Genomic DNA, 17,999 nt, shown 5'->3' on the forward strand with positions numbered 1-17,999 from the left:
ATATGGAGGTGGATGGAAGAGGTCTGAGACCAGAAAACACAGCCTCCTAATAGAGGGGGCTGAAGGAAGTCAATTTAGAACAATGAGGAGGAATATGTTTACTCAGAACGTGGAGAATATGTGAAATTCTTTGCCACAGATGTCTAAGGAGGACAGGTGATCTGTTATATTTAAGGCAGAGGTTGACAGAATCTTGATTAGTCAGAGCATGAAAGGATATGGTGATAAGACAGGAGATTGTGGTTGAGAGGGAAATCTGTCTTTCCTGATGCAATTTTTGAGGAAATAACAGCAAATACAGACAAAGGAGAGTTAATGGATATTGTTTATTTGGATTTTCAGAAGGCATTTGATAAGGTGCTGCACATAAGGCTGCTGAATAAGATAAATGCTCGTGGTATTACAAGAAAGGTGGAGCGCTTAACAAAGTGTGGTCGCACCCAGAGTAATGCATTTACTCTGGTGGCCCCACTAGAGGAAGGATGTCGAGTCTTTGTAGAGGCTGCTGAAAATATTAACAAGGGTGCTACCTGGATTAGAGAGCATGCGCGACGACGGGAGTTTAGACAAACAGCGACTGTTTTTATTTACTAGAGCGGAGGAGGCTGAGAGTAGATCTGATTGATGTTTCTAAGTTTATGAGCGGCACAGATATACAAGACAGACAGTATCTTTTCTTCAGGGTTGAAATTTCCAGTAGAAGGGGCCATGAATTTAAGATCAGATGGGGATAATTCTAAAGGACATGTGAGGTACAGTTTGTTTTTCAATTTGAGGTTGTGGGTATTTGTCAATTTAACATTATTATTTCGGCCACACTGCGGAATGTACCGTCCTTAGCAAAGTGGGCAAAAGGATTCACTCCCCGGATTACCCCATCCCGGGACTGGTGTCCCATGAGCACTGCCTCTGGGCTCTTACTGTCTGTGTAATTACCCAGGGCATCACTTGGGGGCGCTCTCCGGACTGAACATACATCGGAGGCAGTTCCGCTGATCCGGAGGTGGAATTACGTCTCTGGAACTGACTCTGACGTCACAGAGCGCGCTGCTGGAGACGGGGTCCGTCAGAAACTTTGGGAATTAAATCTGTCACGGTCCATTAAAGGCGCGGGGGAGGGGGTGGGCGGAGAGTCTGTCAAACTGTGGGTGGGGATGTGCACACATTCAGATGTTCACAGTATCAGACTCAGTCCGGATCTGAGTTCCTGCAGAGACTTCAGTTCCTCTTCCCCGGTCCAACTGATCCGATTGTCCCACAGCCTGAAACAGATGGAAGAGTGAAGAGGAAATAACAAATTACACAACAGTGTCAGCAACAGAGGACTAGGGTTAATGTTTCAACAACATTCACAGACAAACACAAGCGGAAACCCGGCGGATCCGCTGATATTTTATGACATTGAATATGAACACAATCACTCACCAGATCCGCTCCAGATTCGGGAGGGCCAGTATGAGGCGGCGAAGAGCGGGGACAGATTGGTCTGTGAGCGAGTTTGATCCCAGATCCAGCTCTGCCAGTGATTGGGTTGCACTGAGAGCGGAGACGAGATCATCGACACCAGCATCAGTGAGACCGACCTTGTACAACCTGGAGATGAGGGAGTGAGGGTGAAGGACACCGAGAGACAGTGGACGCTATGAATCTCGAATGTTGACCAATTAGACAATTACTGATCACATTAATGTTCAGCGTCAGACACCCAGTGACTGTAAAGACAATCTCCCACAGTCTTACACTTACCACAGTTTCTGCATTTTACACTCCGAGTTCGTCAGAGCCTCAGACACCAGTTTCACCCCTGAATCTCCTAGTTCATTTTCATTCAGGTTCAGCTTCGTCAGTGAAGGGTTTGTGCTGACAGCGGAGGCAAGATGCTTGGCACCAGAATCTGTGAGACCGACATTGCTCAGCCTGTGGATGAAAGGGAGAGTGTGGGTAAAGGCCACAGAGAGACAGGAGACGGTAGAAATTCCCAGTGTTTATCAGTAATACAATTACTGATCACCTTAATGTTCAGTGTCAGATACCCAGTGACTATAACCGCAATATCCCTTTCTGACACTTACCATAGTGTCTGTATTTTACACTCTCGATTCCTCAGAGCTGCAGACAGCAGTTTCACTCCTGAATCTCCCAGTTTATTCATCCCAAGCCTAAACACAAACAGACAAATTGATGAACAAATTGATTCAGACAGTGGTTCTGAGGGAATTCCTCTCACCCGGTATTTCAGGAAACATTAAACCCTTCAGTAAATCACTGACCAATTCACATGACTGTCAATGTCCCTCACTGCCCAGCTCCGAATGTTAGTAATTTAGCCTGTCGGTGTGACTCTGTAAACTTTCTATATTCTGTCTCAGTCCCCGACGTTAGGAAAAAAATCCTGACGAGATGGTAGAAAGCTGCAGCGTTGAAGGGCTGGAAAAAGTCCCACAGGGAGGAAGAGTTGTGGATGAGAACGTGTCCATGGGAGATGGTGGAAGAAAAGCCCGCCAGGGCAAAAGGGATAGGCAGAGTAATCCCACAGGAGGAAGGGAGATGGGGAATAGAGATACCACGGGAAGGAAGGGGAATAGAGAAGAAAGATGCCACAGAAGGAAGGGAGATGGGAAAGAGATATCCCCACAGGACGAGGGGGGTGGAGAAGAGGGATTCCATGGGAGGACGGGAAATGGAGAAAAGAAATCCCACAGGAGGAAGGGGGATGTGGAAGACAGATGCCACAGGAGGAAGGGGGATGGAGTGGATAATTACCACAGGAGGAAGGAGAATGGAGAAGAGAGATCCCACAGGAGGAAAAATGTATGCAGAGGATAGATCCCAGAGGAGGAAGTGGGATAGGGAAGCGAGATCCCACAATGAAGGAAGATAGGTAAAGAGCCATCCCACAAGACGAAGAGGATATGGCAAAGACAGATCCCATAGGAGGAAAGGGAATGGGGAAGAGAGATCCCATAGGAGGAAAGGGGGATGAAGAAGAGAGATCCCATAGGAGGAAGGCAGATGGGGAAGCAAGATTCCACAACAGGATGTGATGCAGACGTAGATCGCACGGGGAGGGTTGGTCAGAATTGAACCCCACAATTGGAAGAGGTGATGCCCACATGAGTGTTGGGTATCTGGCAGTGAACAAAGTCACACTGTTGGAGTGATCGTGATAGTCACACGCGGGGAGAGGGGTTGGGAAGGATAATCTCGGGTATTTCTCTCCCTCTCACTGGGACATTCCTCTGATCCTCTCTTGTACTTCATCGGGAAGAGGGTGCGCAGATCCGTCACACCTGCTGCAGTCAGTGTCGGTGTCGATGTCAGTGACAGTGAGAAGGAACATTGTCAATTGACGTGTCACATGCAGTGAGAAACACGGCCATTCATGTGATTTACTACCATTAAACCAACGGCCATTGTTCGCTCATCTGAAGTCTCCAACATCTCTATACACGAAACCATAGGGCACTCCCGTTCTTGATTTACTGACCGATTGTCTATTAATTTGTCACAAAAACTCATAATCTGCTTTACCTTTACATTAAAACAAAATAATGAAATACTTTCACAGATCAGACTGAGAAATAAGTGAAGTTACCCCAACTCCTGGCATTTGTGCAGCCCAGGTACCAGCCGCTGGATTCCTTCACACTGAATGTGGCAGCCAACTAGGTCGATATGTTTTATTGTATCACAGAGTCCGATGACATGAGACAGGACCGCACAGTCAATCGGGGTCAGTGTCATTCTACTGAATGAAAGTGTTTCCACAGATTCCAGTGCGGCCTGAGCCAGCCCACAATTCTGAGACTCAAACAGGTAGTGCAGTGTGTTCAGGAGGCTCCTTTTACCAGCTTCACTCCTCGTGTTTCCACTCTGGCGTTTAACCTCCTCCCTCACCCAGTCAATCACCCGGCAGGTTGTTTGACGGGGAAATGGTCCCAGAAACTCCTCCAGGCCCCGAGCTGTCATTGGAGAGGAGAGGCCAGCAACAAAACGGAGAAACACCTCAAATCGGCCATCTGTTGTGTTGTGGGCTTCAGTGAGGAATTTCAGGATATCCCCGGGATGTGGATTCATAAACTGTGCGAGTGCCGCTACAAACTCCTGGATGGTGAGGTGTGGGAATGTGTACACCACACATCGGGGAGAATCCTCTCTCTCCAAAAGCTCCATTAAGAACCCAGACAAGAACTGGGAAGGCTTCAGATTGTAGTTGATTAAATCTCCATTTGTAAATACAATCTTCTTGTCAAACACACCTCTGAAGGCCATCTGACCAACCCTGAGTAACACGTCACGGGGGTTCTCAATCTCACGGCCGTGGTTTTTCAGGATGTTGTAAATATAGTAGGAATAGAGTTGGGTTATGGTCTTGGGAACTCGCTGGGGGTCCCTGTCTCTTTTTGCGAAGAAGGGTCCCAGTGCCAGAGCGAGGATCCAGCAGTAGGAGGGATTGTAGCTCATGGTGTACAGGATCTCGTTCTCCTCCACATGTTTGAAAACAGCTTCTGCTACCGTCTTATCTTCAAAATGCCTCATGAAATATCCCTTCCGTTCTTCATCGACAAATCCCAGGATTTCAGCCCAGACATTGATTTCTGCCTTTTCTAATAAATGTAACACAGTGGGTCGGGTGGTCACCAGTACTGAACACCCTGGCAGCAGCTTGTGCTGGATTAAACTGTACACAATATCCGACACTTCACACCACCACTCGGGATCTGGGCACTTGTGCTGAGGTTCTGTATCTCTCCGACTGTCAGCAAAATCAATTTTATGTTTGAATTCATCCAAGCCATCGAATATAAACAGCAATCCCTCTGGGTTTTTCCAAACCTCTCTCAGGAAATTCCCAAAGTAAGGATACTGATCCAAAATCAGTTCCCTCAGGTTTACTCTGCAGTTAATGGAGTTTAAATCCCTGAATTTGAAACTGAAGACAAACTGGAATTGTTGGTATATTTTCCCCGTGGCCCAGTCATAAACAATCTTTTGCACCATTGTTGTTTTCCCTATCCCCGGGACTCCAGCCAATGCTGCCGAACTCCCAGATTTGCATTTACTTTGGGAAAAGCTGCTCTGGAACAACTGATCAGTCCGGAGTTTTTCCAGCTCTCTGCGGAGATGTTGTTTTCTCCACTCCTCGTGGTCTCTGCCTCTCGCCAGCAGCTCGTGTTCCACCAGTCTCCGATCACGAATAGTAGAAATGACCGTGATCTCAGCGTATCGATCAACCAGCTGGAAAACATTCACCTTCTCCGTCATCAGGATCGTGTTCACGCTCAGTGTTTCGGTTTGTGCCCGCAGAGTCTCCTTGTGTTTCTGTTGAACATCTTCCATGGGAACAGAGAAAGAGTCAAAATGTTAGACGCCTCAACTCAGAATTTAGTAAACAACAAATAGTGCAGCACAAAGCTCTTGTATCAATTTAATTTATCAGAATATGTTCATACACTAAAGTAAATTTGGTTGCAGTGAATCAGAATTGTGACGAAAAACCAAGTTATCAGAAGATTGATGCTGATGAGAGAGATAAGGGGAACAATGGAGAAACATTCAAAATGCTAATAAGAGAGAAGAGCGAGATTAAAGAGAAAGAAAGACATTTCAGATATTGACAGATCGATTGCTTTGAACCTGAACTGTTTGAAGTTTAATGGACAGGCGATACCCCAGCAGGGGGATAAAAAGAACAGGTTCGCTAAGGCACGACACACACCACGAGATCACGAGATAACGAGACCCTGGAAGAGCGGTGTGCCCCCACAAGTTGGTTAAAGTTGGAGGTCTGGTTCGAGGGAACCGACCATAGACTGACAGGGTGAAAAGGAACGATCGGCGGGAACCTGGTGTGTGTGCCCGCCCTTGCCTGGGTGCCGGGTTCACCGCGGAAGAACGGTCGTATCCAGAACGGAGGGATCACAGTCGGTGACCACAGAAGACATAAATGGGTTCGCCCGAAAGCTAACTGCGAAGAACATCAAAGGTCTGTTTGAATCAAAATTTGCATTCTCTCTCTCTCTCCAACAGCACAACAGCGATTACTGCAAACTGTACTAAGCTGAACTGAACTCTGCGTCACTTGAGACTGATCATTTTACCCCTAGACTGCGATAGAACTTGGCTGATTCCTGTTACCCTAGTTCTGTGTACACGTGTGTATTATCATTGCTAACCTGTTTCATTTACATCCTTACGATTAGAGTACTGTGTTACTTATTTCTTTAATAAAACTTTATTAATTTCTGTTAAACCAGACTCCAACTAAGTGGTCCATTTCTGCTGGTTTGGCAACCCAGTTACGGGGTACGTAACAGAATAAAACAAAAGAAACCTACTGCATGTCGATCAGCAACGTTGTAGGGGTGGTGGGGGTCAGCTGTCAAGGTCTCGCAAAGCTGACTCAGACAATCAGCGTTTCTAATCAAACATAAATAATTTATTCACCCTACTATACCACGGATGCTGGACAACTCACCGAGATCATCCAGAAGAATGTCCGGGCCTGCAGATCTGCAGTCTCATGTCCACTAAACAGTATACACGGGAAATACTCAGCAGGACAGGGAGAATAAAAACATAGAGACATAGAAAACCTAGAGAACAATACAGACTCTTCAGCCAACAATTCTGTGCCGAACATGTCACTACCTTAGAATTACCTAGGCTTTATCCATAGCCCTCTACTTTTCTCAGCTCCATGTCGCCATCCAGGAGTTTCTCAGAAGACCCTACCGTTTCCGCTTCCACTAACGTCGCCGGCAGCCCATTCCACGCACTCACCACTCTCTGCGAAAGAAAACTTACCCCTGACATCTCCTCTGTACCTACTTCCAAGCGCCTTAAAACTATGCGCTCTCGTGCTAGCCATTTCAGCCCTGGGGAAAAACTTTTGACTATCCACTCGATCAATGCCTCTCATTATCTTGTACACCTCTATCAGGTCACTTCTCATCCTCCGTCGCTCCAAGGAAACAAGTCCGAGCACACTCATACTGTAAGGCATTCTACCCAATCTAGGAAACATCTTTGTAAATCTCCTCTGCACCTTTTCTATGGTTTCCACGTCCTTCCTGTACTGAGGCGACCAGAATTGAGTACAGTACTCCAAGTGGACTCTTACCACTGTCTTGTATAGCTGTAATATTACATCTTGGTTCTTAAAATCAATCCCACGACTGATGAAGGCCAATGCACCATATGCCTTCTTAACCACAGAGTCAACTTACATTGCAGCTTTGAGTGTCCTATGAACTCGGACCCCAAGATCCCTCTGATCCTCCACACTTCCAAGAATCTTACCATTAATGCTATATTCTGCCATCATATTTGCCCTAACAAAATAAACCATCTCACACTTATCTGGGTTAAACTCTATTTGCCACTTCTCAGCCCAGTTTTGCATCCCATCAATGTCTCGTTGTAATCTCTGACAGCCCTTCACACTATTCACTACACCCTCAAACTTCGTGTCGTCAGCAGATTTACTAAACCATCCCTCCACTTCCTCATCCAGATCATTTATAAAAATCACGAACAGTAGGGATCCCAAAACCGATCCCCAAGGCACACCACTGCTCTGGAGAAAGGGAGAGAGTGGATGCTACAGATCTATTATTCAAATTGAACTAAAATTTTGAAAAGCAGGATCATTTCCAATCCCGGTAGCATCTGGTAAACCTCTCTTCTCCGAGTTCTCCAGATCCTTCCTGTAATGGACCGACAGAATTGAACCAATTCTCCAAGTGCAGCCAAACCAAAGTTTTATACATCTGTAACCTAAAGCTTCGATAGACTTAGTGCTCCGTACAATGAAGTGAACTATGTGATCGTATCTTCTTCATTTACCTGTGTTGTCACACCTAGCGAGCTACGGACATTGACAACAAACTCCCTCTGCACCTCAATGATGTTAGCGTCTGCCAGCTACTTTAAACATCCCCCATACCTTCACACTTTTCTGGATTAAACTCCATCTGCTATTTGCCCACTCGCCTCTGCAACTGATCTATACCCCACTCAACGGCTGTGAAGGCGGATGAAGGCTGCAACAAATCCACCAGCTCCAATCGTCGTGGTTTCCATGCCATTGGAATCAGTTGGTTGATTTGTGAAGTATTGTGTGCTTCTTGGAGTGCAACATCAAGTATTCGTTAAACAAATTCACGCACAGGCGTCTTCGCTCTGGGGACCTCTTCTTCAGAATGAAGACCATCATCCTCGACCTCGAGGGATAGCCACGACGATACCCCACTGGACTCTTTGAGACTCTTCTTCCCTCTCCATTACTCATTGTCTCACCTCAGCTTCAGAAACCATATATTTCATTTGCAGACTAAATTCACAACATTTCCCATCACCGTCACGGGACGGTGACAAACTATGCTCTAATCCTCTTTGCAACATGCCGGTTCGAAATTCTGATCAGCTGATATATATCGACTCTCACCAGACGGAGATTTGCCCTGTAACAGTTGCTCCTCACCTGACTTCTACCATTTAATCTGCCTTCCCCAATTTAACATCCCCACCCTGTGTATCACCTAAGCTGCAGACCTCTCTTTATTCATAACCATCTCAGAACTTGAGTTGTGTTCATTGTTCCCGAAACCTCTCCCACTGAAACCCGAGCCCGTCCTGAAATAAGGGATAGCCGATGTCAATGTAGGACCTGGTCTGGATGAGGTGTGGGAAAGTTACTTGCAGTGAAAGTACACCTGAAGAATGTGAAACCTCACGGTATGTCAGGATCCTGACAGGAGTGTGCGGGACCTCAGAGTGTTCCGGAGCCTTGTAAAGTAGTTAAAGGGTTTCACATTGTGTGACGGCTCTTGCAGGAGTGTGTGGCATCTCGCAGCGTGTAGGTAGACGGCAACAGGCTTGTGGAGTCTCGCAGCGTGTCAGCCCCTGCCAGGGGTGTGTGGTGTCTAGCGGTGTGTCAGTACCCTGCCAGAGATGTGCAAAGTTTCACAGCGCATTAGGATCCTGCCAGGGGTGTGTGGGGTTTCCAAATAACAGGTATACTCTACATAGGGGTTTATTGTGTAACGGATCTTGAAAATGACATTTTAGTCTTCACCATGTATCTGGGGCCAGCAAATACTGTTTATATCATCTTCTTAGAGAGTTGAGAGTTCTGAGGAAAACAGCGGTGATCTGGCGCTAAACGATGCAGGCATGTTTTCTCAGTAGCCATTCATTCAACGTATTCGAGTGAGACAGGGAACGTAGGAAAGCATGGATTGTATAAACAGTTACATTAGAGAATGGCAAACTAGTAGAGAAGTTGTTCTTCAAAGATCCAGGGGAGTATCTATTGCATGTTCAGAAGTGGTTACCTAGAGTGCCAGGATTTAGGTGTTTCAGAAAGAACAGGGAGGAAGACAAAAGGGGTGGGCGTGGCACTGCTGATCAGAGATAATGTCACGGTTGCAGGAAAGGAGGAAGTTATGGAGGGATTGCATACTGAGTCTCTGTGGGTGGAAGTTATAAACAGGAAGAGGTCAATAACTCTACTGGGCGTTTTTTTATCGACCACCCAATAGTAACATGGACATCGAGCAGCAGCTGGGGAGACAGATTCTGGAAAGATGCAAGAATAACCGGGTTGGCGTGGCGGGAGGTTTTAATTTCCAAAATATTGATTGCAATCACCCTAGAGCAAGGGCTTCAGATGAGGTGGAGTTTGCTAGGTGTATTCAGGAAGGTTTCCTGATATAATATGTAGATAAGCCTACAAGAGGAGAAGCTGTACTTGATCTGGTATTGGGAAATGAACCTGGTCAAGTGTCAGATCTCTCAGTGGAATAGTATTTTGGAGATAGTTATCACAATTCTGTCTCCTTTACCATAGCATTAGAGCGGGGTAGGAACAGACAAGTTAGGAGTGAGGAGAAATATGAAGTAATTGGGCAGGAACTTGGAATCATAAATTGGGAACAGATGTTCTCAGGGAAATGTATGGCAGAAATGTGGCAAACGTTCAGGGGATATTTGCGTGGCATTCTGCATAGGTGCGTAGGGTACAGGAACCGTGGTGTACAAAAGCTGTTGAAAATCTCGTCAAGAAGAAAAGAAAAGCTTACGAAAGGTTCAAAAATCTAGGCAATGCTAGAGACCTAGAAGATTATAAGGCTAGCAGGAAGGCGCTTAAGGATGAAATTAGGAGAGCCAGAAGGGGCCATGAGAAGGCCTTGGCGGGAAAGATTAAGGAAACCACCCAAGGCATTCTACAAGTATGTGAACAGCAAGATGATAAGAGAGAATAGGACCAATCAAGTGTGACAGTGGAAAACTGAGTATGGAACCGGAAGAGATAGCAGAGGCTCCTAGTAAGTACTTTGCTTCAGTATTCACTACGGAAAAGGATCTTGGCGAGCATACAGACATGAAGAAAGAGGACGTGCTGGAGCTTTTGGATAAGTCTCCGGGACCAGACGAGGTGCACCCCAGGTTACTACGGGAGGCGACGGAGCAGATTGATGAGCCTCTGGCAACTATCAACGCATCATCAATCGGGACAGGAGAGGTTCCAGTGGGTTGTAGGTTTGTAGATGTTGTTCCCTTATTCAAGAAAGGGAGTAGAGATTGCACCGGAAATTATAAACCAGTGAATCTTACTTCAGGAATTGGTAGACCGATGGAAAAGACACTGAGAGGCAGGATTTATGAACATTCGGAGAGGCATAATATGATTAGGAATAGTGAGCATTGTTTTATCAAAGGCATGTCGTGCCTTACGAGCCTGATTGATTTTTTTTGAGGATGTGACTAAACACATTGATGAAGGTAGAGCAGTAGATGTACAGTATAATGGATTTTAGCAAGGCATTTGACATGGTACCCTATGCAAGGCTTATTGAGAAAGTACGAAGTCATACGATCCAAGGGGACATTGCTTTGTGGATGTAGAACTGGCTTGCCCACAGAAGGCAAAGTGTGGTTGTAGGTGGTTCATATTCTGCATGGAGGTCGATGACTCAGGGATCTGTTCGAGGTCCCTTTCACTTTGTGATTTTTATCATTGACCTGGATGAGGAAGTGGAGTAATGGATTAATACATTTGCTGATGACACAAAGCTTGGGAGAGTTGTGGATAGTGTGGAGGGCTGTCAGAGGTTACAGCGGGACATCAATAGGATGCAAAATTGGGCGGAGAGATGGCAGATGGAGTTTAACCCAGATAAGCGTGAGGTGGTTTATATTGGTAGGTCAAATATGATGGCAAAATATAATATCAATGGTAAGCCTTTTGGCGGTGTGGAGGATCGGAGGGATCATGGGGTCCGAGTCCACAGTACACTCAAAGCTGCTGCGCAGGTTGACCCTGTAATTAAGAAGGTATACGGTGCATTGGCCTTCATCAACCGTAGGACTGAGTTTAAGAATCGAGATGTAATGTTACGACTACATAGGACTCTGGTCAGACCCCACCTGGAATACTGTGCTCAGTTCTGGTCACCTCAGTACAGGAAGAATATGGAATATATAGAAAGGGTGCAGAGGGGATTTACAAGGATGTTGCCTGGATTAGGGAGCATGCATTTTGAGAAGAGGTTGAGTGAACTCGGCCTTTTCTCTCGGGAGGATGAGAAGTGACCTGACAGAGGTGTACAAAATAATGAGAGGCACTGATCGTGTGGATAGTCAGAGGCTTTTTCCCAGGGCTGAAATGGCTAGCATGAGAGGACATAGTTTTAAGGTGCTTGGAAGTAGGTAAAAAGGAGATGTCAGGGGTAAGTTTTTTACGCAGAGAGTGGTCAGTGTTTGGACTGGTCTGCCGGTGGTGGGAATGGGTACGATAGCGTCTTTTAAGAGACTCCTGGATAGGTACATAGAGCTTCGAAAAATAGAGGGCTATGCGTAAACATAGGTAATTTCTGAAGTAACTGACATTACTCAATGTTAGGCGCAGCATTGAGGGCCGATGGGCCTGCATTGTGTTGTAGGTTTTCTACATATCTATATTTCTAAGTCAGTGTGAGAATTCTACAGCTGTATCTGTTCCCTTGGCAAGCAGCATGAAGAACATTGAAGAATAATTTTGCAGGCAATTTGTAGAGATATACTAAGTCAGTGGTGCAAGGAAACTGAGGGGTTTTGGTGGCAGAATATGGACCGAAACAATAATTACGGAAGTGACAGAGACTGAGAGGTCTTTCTAAAGTTCCTAATTAGCCTATCTCAGGTCCTATAAGAACAATAACATATTTGGAATTTGTTCTTGGAAATGAGAGACGCTGAACCAGGACACTGGCAGGGATTCCTCATGTTTCTGATGAAGACTTTCGAATACTGAGATACAACATTGGCTACTGTAAGATTAATAACTGTTGCAATATCTGTCTTTCCTTCGCCCTCTCCTCTGTTAGATGTGCAGTTGGATGATACAACACTGTCTGTGAATATGAAGCTTTTCGGACTCTGAGCACTTGCACTGCCCAGGGCTCCATTTTCACAGACACAATGTGCTTATGGATGAAGTGAGCTTCTCATCAGTCTGGAGCATGTAATTTATCTCAACATTTTTTTTATCGATTTCTTCAGTTCTTCTCAGTTTCCTCGCCGCATTAACACAACACTGGGTTTCTCTGACCTAATTGACAGCTCTTACCCGTCCACAGTTTCCATCACACACCACAGGCAGACATGAATTTCAGTTCTGTAGATTTTTCAACCCTCACTGTCCCCCCACCCTACCCTCACCTCCACTGTCTCCTGATGGACTTCCCACTGTTTGCATTAAGAGAGTACAGATATAAACAGACTGGGTTGCAGTTGCTTTTTTGGGATTGGACAGGTTAGTTGGAATATGGCCTGGTTTTCTGTTTAAAGGGAAGCTGTTGCTGGTATTCTGTGACTAGAACTTCAATCGATGTCCAACTTGAAGAACTGATTATCTGCGGGGACTGACGGAGTTTAGAGAAATGAATTAGGATGAGGGATGTTCGGCAGTGGGGAAGGGGGAGAGAGGCAGGTAGGGTGAGGTTTCGACCTTTTGGGGTGTAGAGGTTTCCCAGATTTCCCCTCCACCGGATTGCTCCTTCGTATGCTCTGACCCCGGTGGAAGCAGCTGTAGTTCCAGGCACCAGAGAGGAGTCACCCCTTTCCTCAAGTCCCGACTCTCAGCCTCGTTCCTCATTATGTCCTCTGAAAACTCTTCCTCCAGGAGACGATGTTTCTATGTGCCTTAGTATGTACTGTGTCACAGTGATGACATTTACCTGGTCAAACCCCCATGACTCATCAACATGACCGTTCTGCGCAAGTGTCAGCGGTTGGTGGAAACAGCATTTTCTTCACCTACCTTTCAGCTCACTGGGGATCTCCCGTAAACCTTGAGCGGGGTCTGATCGCTCGTACGGTGCACAACCTGTTTAATTTTAAACAGTTTGGTGAAATCAGATGTGTTGAATTATAAAGTGTGCATTGTTTGAATCCGAATTGACATTAATCTCTACTATTATCTCACCATATTCCTGTATTTCTTTAAGTATTTTGTCCAACTTTGGGACGCCATTCCGCATTTTCACAAACGATTCCCACATCACCCTCCGGGCGCGGGAGCCTCTCTCAATCACCAGGCTCAAGAGGAGTTTAGAACCATCCACCAACTCTCCCTTATCAGCGAGATCAGAGATTTTCTGTGAGGTGCAGAAATGAACATATTGGGGACTGCCAGATTCACAGAGAATGCGAAGTAAGCGATGTACCCTTTATCGGGATCACACGGCCGGATGCCGATCCTCTCTGGAGATGGGCTGTACATTCAGAGCAGAGCACAGAGAGGGGCATTCACCGTGAACCTGGCCCACCAGTCAATGAGATCCTGGCTGGTCTGTGACCACTTTGTTACAATGATTCCAACCCATAAATAATTCCTCATCAGATTTGACAGTCAATAAGAAATCATAAAATATGATTTATCATAAAGCAGATGAACAAAGAAGTCAAGAAGCTTTTTTTATAGCACGTGTTCAGTCTCAGAGAAGTTACAGAAAAGATGATGCGATTAATCTTCTCAGTCTGCCAGTATCCAACATGACGGCGACTGGCACCCACTGTATTTCCATTTTCTTTTCTGGTGGCGTTTCTTCAGTGATTACATCACAACATCACAACATGGTAGTGTACCACGAAAGACACAGTTTGCAGTTACAAATTATAACACAAGCACCTCCACCCAAAAGAGAACACTGTCGAGTTCCTGTGACACCCACAGATGATGCCCAGGTTTTCACTGAAATCCTACGGTCACGCTCTGCGATCGTCCTAAACCGAAATACCGTATCATATTTCTATTTAATGTCCATTATGTTAAGTCTATACAACAGTTACCCACTTCCCTCGCTGTGAAAATGAGCAATCACCCACCAGCCCGGGGGATATTTTCACCCCTTTTCTGTCATCGGTGCAGATTCATAATTTTGTGATTGTACAGGGCATGCAAAATTTGGGCACCCCTGGTCAAAATTTCTGTTACTGTGAATCGTTAAGTGAGTAGAAAATGAACTGATCTCCAAAAGACATGAAGTTAAAGATGAAACATTCTTTTCAACATTTTAAACAAGATTAGTGTATTATTTTTGTTTTGTACAATTTTAGAGTGAAAAAAAGGAAAGGAGCACCATGTGAAAGTTTGGACACCCCAAGAGATTTGAGCTCTCAGATAACTTTTACTAAGGTCTCAGACCTTAATTAGCTTGTTAGGGCTATGGATTGTTCATAATCATCGTTGGGAAAGACCAGGTGATGCAAATTTCAGAGCTTTATAAATACCCGGAATCTTCAAACCTTGTCCCAACAATCAGCAGCCATGGGCTTCTCTAAGCAGCTGCCTAGCGCTCTGAAAATTAAAATAAATGATGCCCACAAAGCAGGAGAAGGCTATAAGAAGATAGCAAAGCGTTTTCAGGTAGCCGTTTCCTCAGTTCATGAGGTAATTAAGAAATGGCAGTTAACAGGAACGGTGGAGGTCAAGTTGAGGTCTGGAAGACGAAGAAAGCTTTCAAGAGAACTGATCGTAGGATTGCTAGAAAGATAAATCAAAACCCCGTTTGACTGGAAAAGACCTTGAGGAAAGTTTTGCAGACTCTGGAGTGGTGGTGTACTGTTCTACTGTGCAGCGACACCTGCACAAATATGACCTTCATGGAAGAGTCATCAGAAGAAAACCTTTTCTGCGTCCACAAAATTCAGCGTCAGAAGTTTGCAAAGGAACACTTAAACAAGCCTAGTGCATTTTGGAAACATGAAGTTGAAATAGAACTTTTTGGCCGCAATGAGCAAAGGTATGTTTGGAGAAAAAAGGGTGCAGAATTTCATGAAAAGTACAGCTCTCCAACTGTTAAGCACGGGGGTGGATCGATCATGCTTTGGGCTTGTGTTGCAGCCAGTGGCACGGGGAACGTTTCACTGGTAGAGGGAAGAATGAATTTGATTAAATACCAGCAAATTTCTGGAAGCAAACATCACACCGTCTGTCTTCTACAACAGGATAATGATCCTAAACACACCTCAAAAATACAAAATGGACTACCTCAAGAGGTGCAAGCTGAAGGTTTTGCCATGGCCCTTTCAGTCCCCCGACCTAAATGTCATCGAAAATCTGTCGATAGACCTCAGAAGAGCAGTGCACGCAAGACGGACCAAGAATCTCAGTAAACTAGAAGCCTTTTGCAAGGACGAATGGGCGAAAATCCTCCAAACAAGAATTCAAAGACCCTTAGCTGGCTACAGAAAGCGTTTATATAATGTGATATTTGCCAAAAGGGGTGTTACTGAGTACTGACCATACAGGGTGCCCAAACTTTTGCTTCGGGCCCTTTTCCTTTTTTGTCATTTTAAAACTGTAAAAGATGGAAATTTAAAAAAAAAAAAAAACACTTGCTTAAAATATTAAAGAAATGTGTCATCTATAACTTTATGCCTTTTGGAAATCAGGTCATCTTTTACTCGCTTAACTATTCACAGTAACAGAAATTTTGACCAAGGGTGCCCAAACTTTTGCATGCCACTGTATATTCAGTATTTATTTCCCAGTTGTTCATTTATCTGCTTTAATATCCGATGAGTCAAATTTTGGACACCTATGATGTGTGAACATTCAAACCCATTCTCTCGCTCACTTACCCGATGTTCCTCTTCACTGAACTGATTCTCGAACGTTAACGCCAGGCTCATTCCGTGCACCACTCCTTCCATCGCCTGCTCCAGCCTGTCCCGGTAGAAGTCAATCAACTGCAGAAGCTTGAAATCGTTCCAGTTTGCCAGGAGCTCGGTGATTACTGAGCTCGGACCTGTGGAGCGAAGCGAAGGAAACTAAAGACATTATCGAACCTTTATTGCTCAACATCTTTCCATCTAGAACCTAAGGTCGGTGCACCATGTTACCAAACACAATCAGAAATAGACACACACAGGTGTTACCATTTTGAAGCACAAATCAGGGAAGGACTTACACAGCGAAAGACATGGCACTGAGAAATATAGAGCCAACTCCAAGGAATTTAATTAATTGATAGTGGCGTCACGTGGAGACAGGGTATTAAAGAGAGTCCTGGAACATTTAATTTTGTTAACCTAGCTACTGAGTAGAGAAATTGGAGCTGTATGAGTCGTTCGTGAGGTCTTGTTTGGAGTATTGCGTGCAGTTGCACCTTAGATCGACTTCAGTATATTTCAATTCTCATTAATCCCACCTGCATTTACCTACTTCTTGAGCTGAATGAATGGTTTGAGGTGGTTAACATTACACAGGTCTGTGAAAGTAGAAGTTAAAACGAAGATTAGGAACAGTATTTTGCTTAGCCTGACATCAGTGATGTGAACAATTCTCGGCCATTGTAGAAGCTGTATCAGGAGAAAATTCAAAAGGCCTAACAAATTCAACAATGCTTTGTGAAACAGAAATCACACTGGCTTAACCCCTTGCAATACTTTTGAGGATGCAACTAGCAGAATATATAAGGAGAGACCAGTGAATGTAGAATATTAGGATTTTCAGTAAAATCACGTATTACAGATTATCAGGCAAGCGTAAACCACGAGGGGTTGCGGATAAAGTAATGATACGGACACGAATTTGTTGGTCGAATTACATAGATTAGGCATAAATTGATTGTTTTCCGAATGGCAATGAGTGAAGGGTGGTACCACCGGAATCAATGCCAGGACCCGAGTTATTCAGAAAGGCTATTTCCACGAGGAAAATAAATGAAACATCTCCATGTTTCCGAATGACCTAAATCTGGATGGAAGGCGAGAATCGAAGAGACAGGCTGCCGACAGATTTAATCTTCTCTGGGAAGTTGAGAAATACCTGGCAGATACAATACGAATAACAAATATACGACTGGCCACTTTGCTGCGTACCCGGGTGTTTTTCTGATGTTGACGCCACTGAGTCTCGTCCCTCGCCGGCTCCATCAGCCATTGTGAAGACGGGTGTTAACAGATTCTGGTTCTCTGCAAGAAACAAAATCAAGAGTAGGGTCAAGTATTAATTTAGGTATAAAGGAGGAAGCTGATATGCGTACCGAACAACATACTGCCAAAAACATAGTCCTTTCCAATGAAATCATGATATGGCTTGATCCTTCTGCACACACCCAGACAACTTCTGGAAGATACTTTATGGCCGGATGACTGGATGAGATGCCCGTGCTTTTCCAGGCAATCCCGTGACATGAGCAAGAGTGAGGTGTCACACTGGCTTGTCAAGTCAACAGAATGGCAATGCAGGTTGGAGGTCCTGAGCAGGAAACACATACAGCTTGTGCCCTCCGACCACTAGTGGCGCTATGGTGATCAAAGGACATCTGGTACAGCAGCGAGTGCTCAAACACTTCTGCTGACCTTGGCACATCTATTCCTCACTTCGCCAAATTGTACACATTTCTCCATCACACCTGATTCTCAGAGTCTCCTTCCATTTTTTTTTAAATTACGAAGTATTGACGTCACTGGCAAGACTACATATCTTGTTTCAGGCAATGTGG

The 17,999-nt window shown here is 45.0% G+C and overlaps 1 protein-coding gene across 1 annotated transcript; it reads right to left on the reverse strand.

Moving 5' to 3' along the window:
* Positions 1-1,081: 1,081 nt before the first annotated feature.
* On the reverse strand, positions 1,082-17,473 carry LOC140206821 (NACHT, LRR and PYD domains-containing protein 3-like). The gene is made up of 9 exons (XM_072275059.1): positions 17,374-17,473; positions 16,132-16,298; positions 13,472-13,643; positions 13,307-13,372; positions 3,596-5,333; positions 2,073-2,159; positions 1,747-1,917; positions 1,426-1,593; positions 1,082-1,262 (listed from the first exon to the last, which is right to left on the reverse strand). The coding sequence occupies exons 1-9, from the start codon at positions 17,432-17,434 to the stop codon at positions 1,175-1,177; spliced, it is 2,718 nt and encodes a 905-aa protein (XP_072131160.1). The 5' UTR covers positions 17,435-17,473; the 3' UTR covers positions 1,082-1,174.
* Positions 17,474-17,999: the final 526 nt, after the last annotated feature.

Source organism: Mobula birostris, chromosome 13 (genome assembly GCF_030028105.1).
Source record: "Mobula birostris isolate sMobBir1 chromosome 13, sMobBir1.hap1, whole genome shotgun sequence".
NCBI classification, from domain to species: domain Eukaryota; kingdom Metazoa; phylum Chordata; class Chondrichthyes; order Myliobatiformes; family Myliobatidae; genus Mobula; species Mobula birostris.

Coding starts and splice junctions, on each gene's coding strand:
- LOC140206821 (XM_072275059.1), bottom strand. CDS start 17,434: ATGGCTGATGGAGCCGGCGAGGGACGAGACTCAGTGGCGTCAACATCA. Junction 16,299..17,373: donor AACATCAGAAAAACACCCGG/GTACGCAGCAAA, acceptor TTCGCTCCACAG/GTCCGAGCTCAGTAATCACC. Junction 1,918..2,072: donor TGTAAAATACAGACACTATG/GTAAGTGTCAGA, acceptor TTTCATCCACAG/GCTGAGCAATGTCGGTCTCA.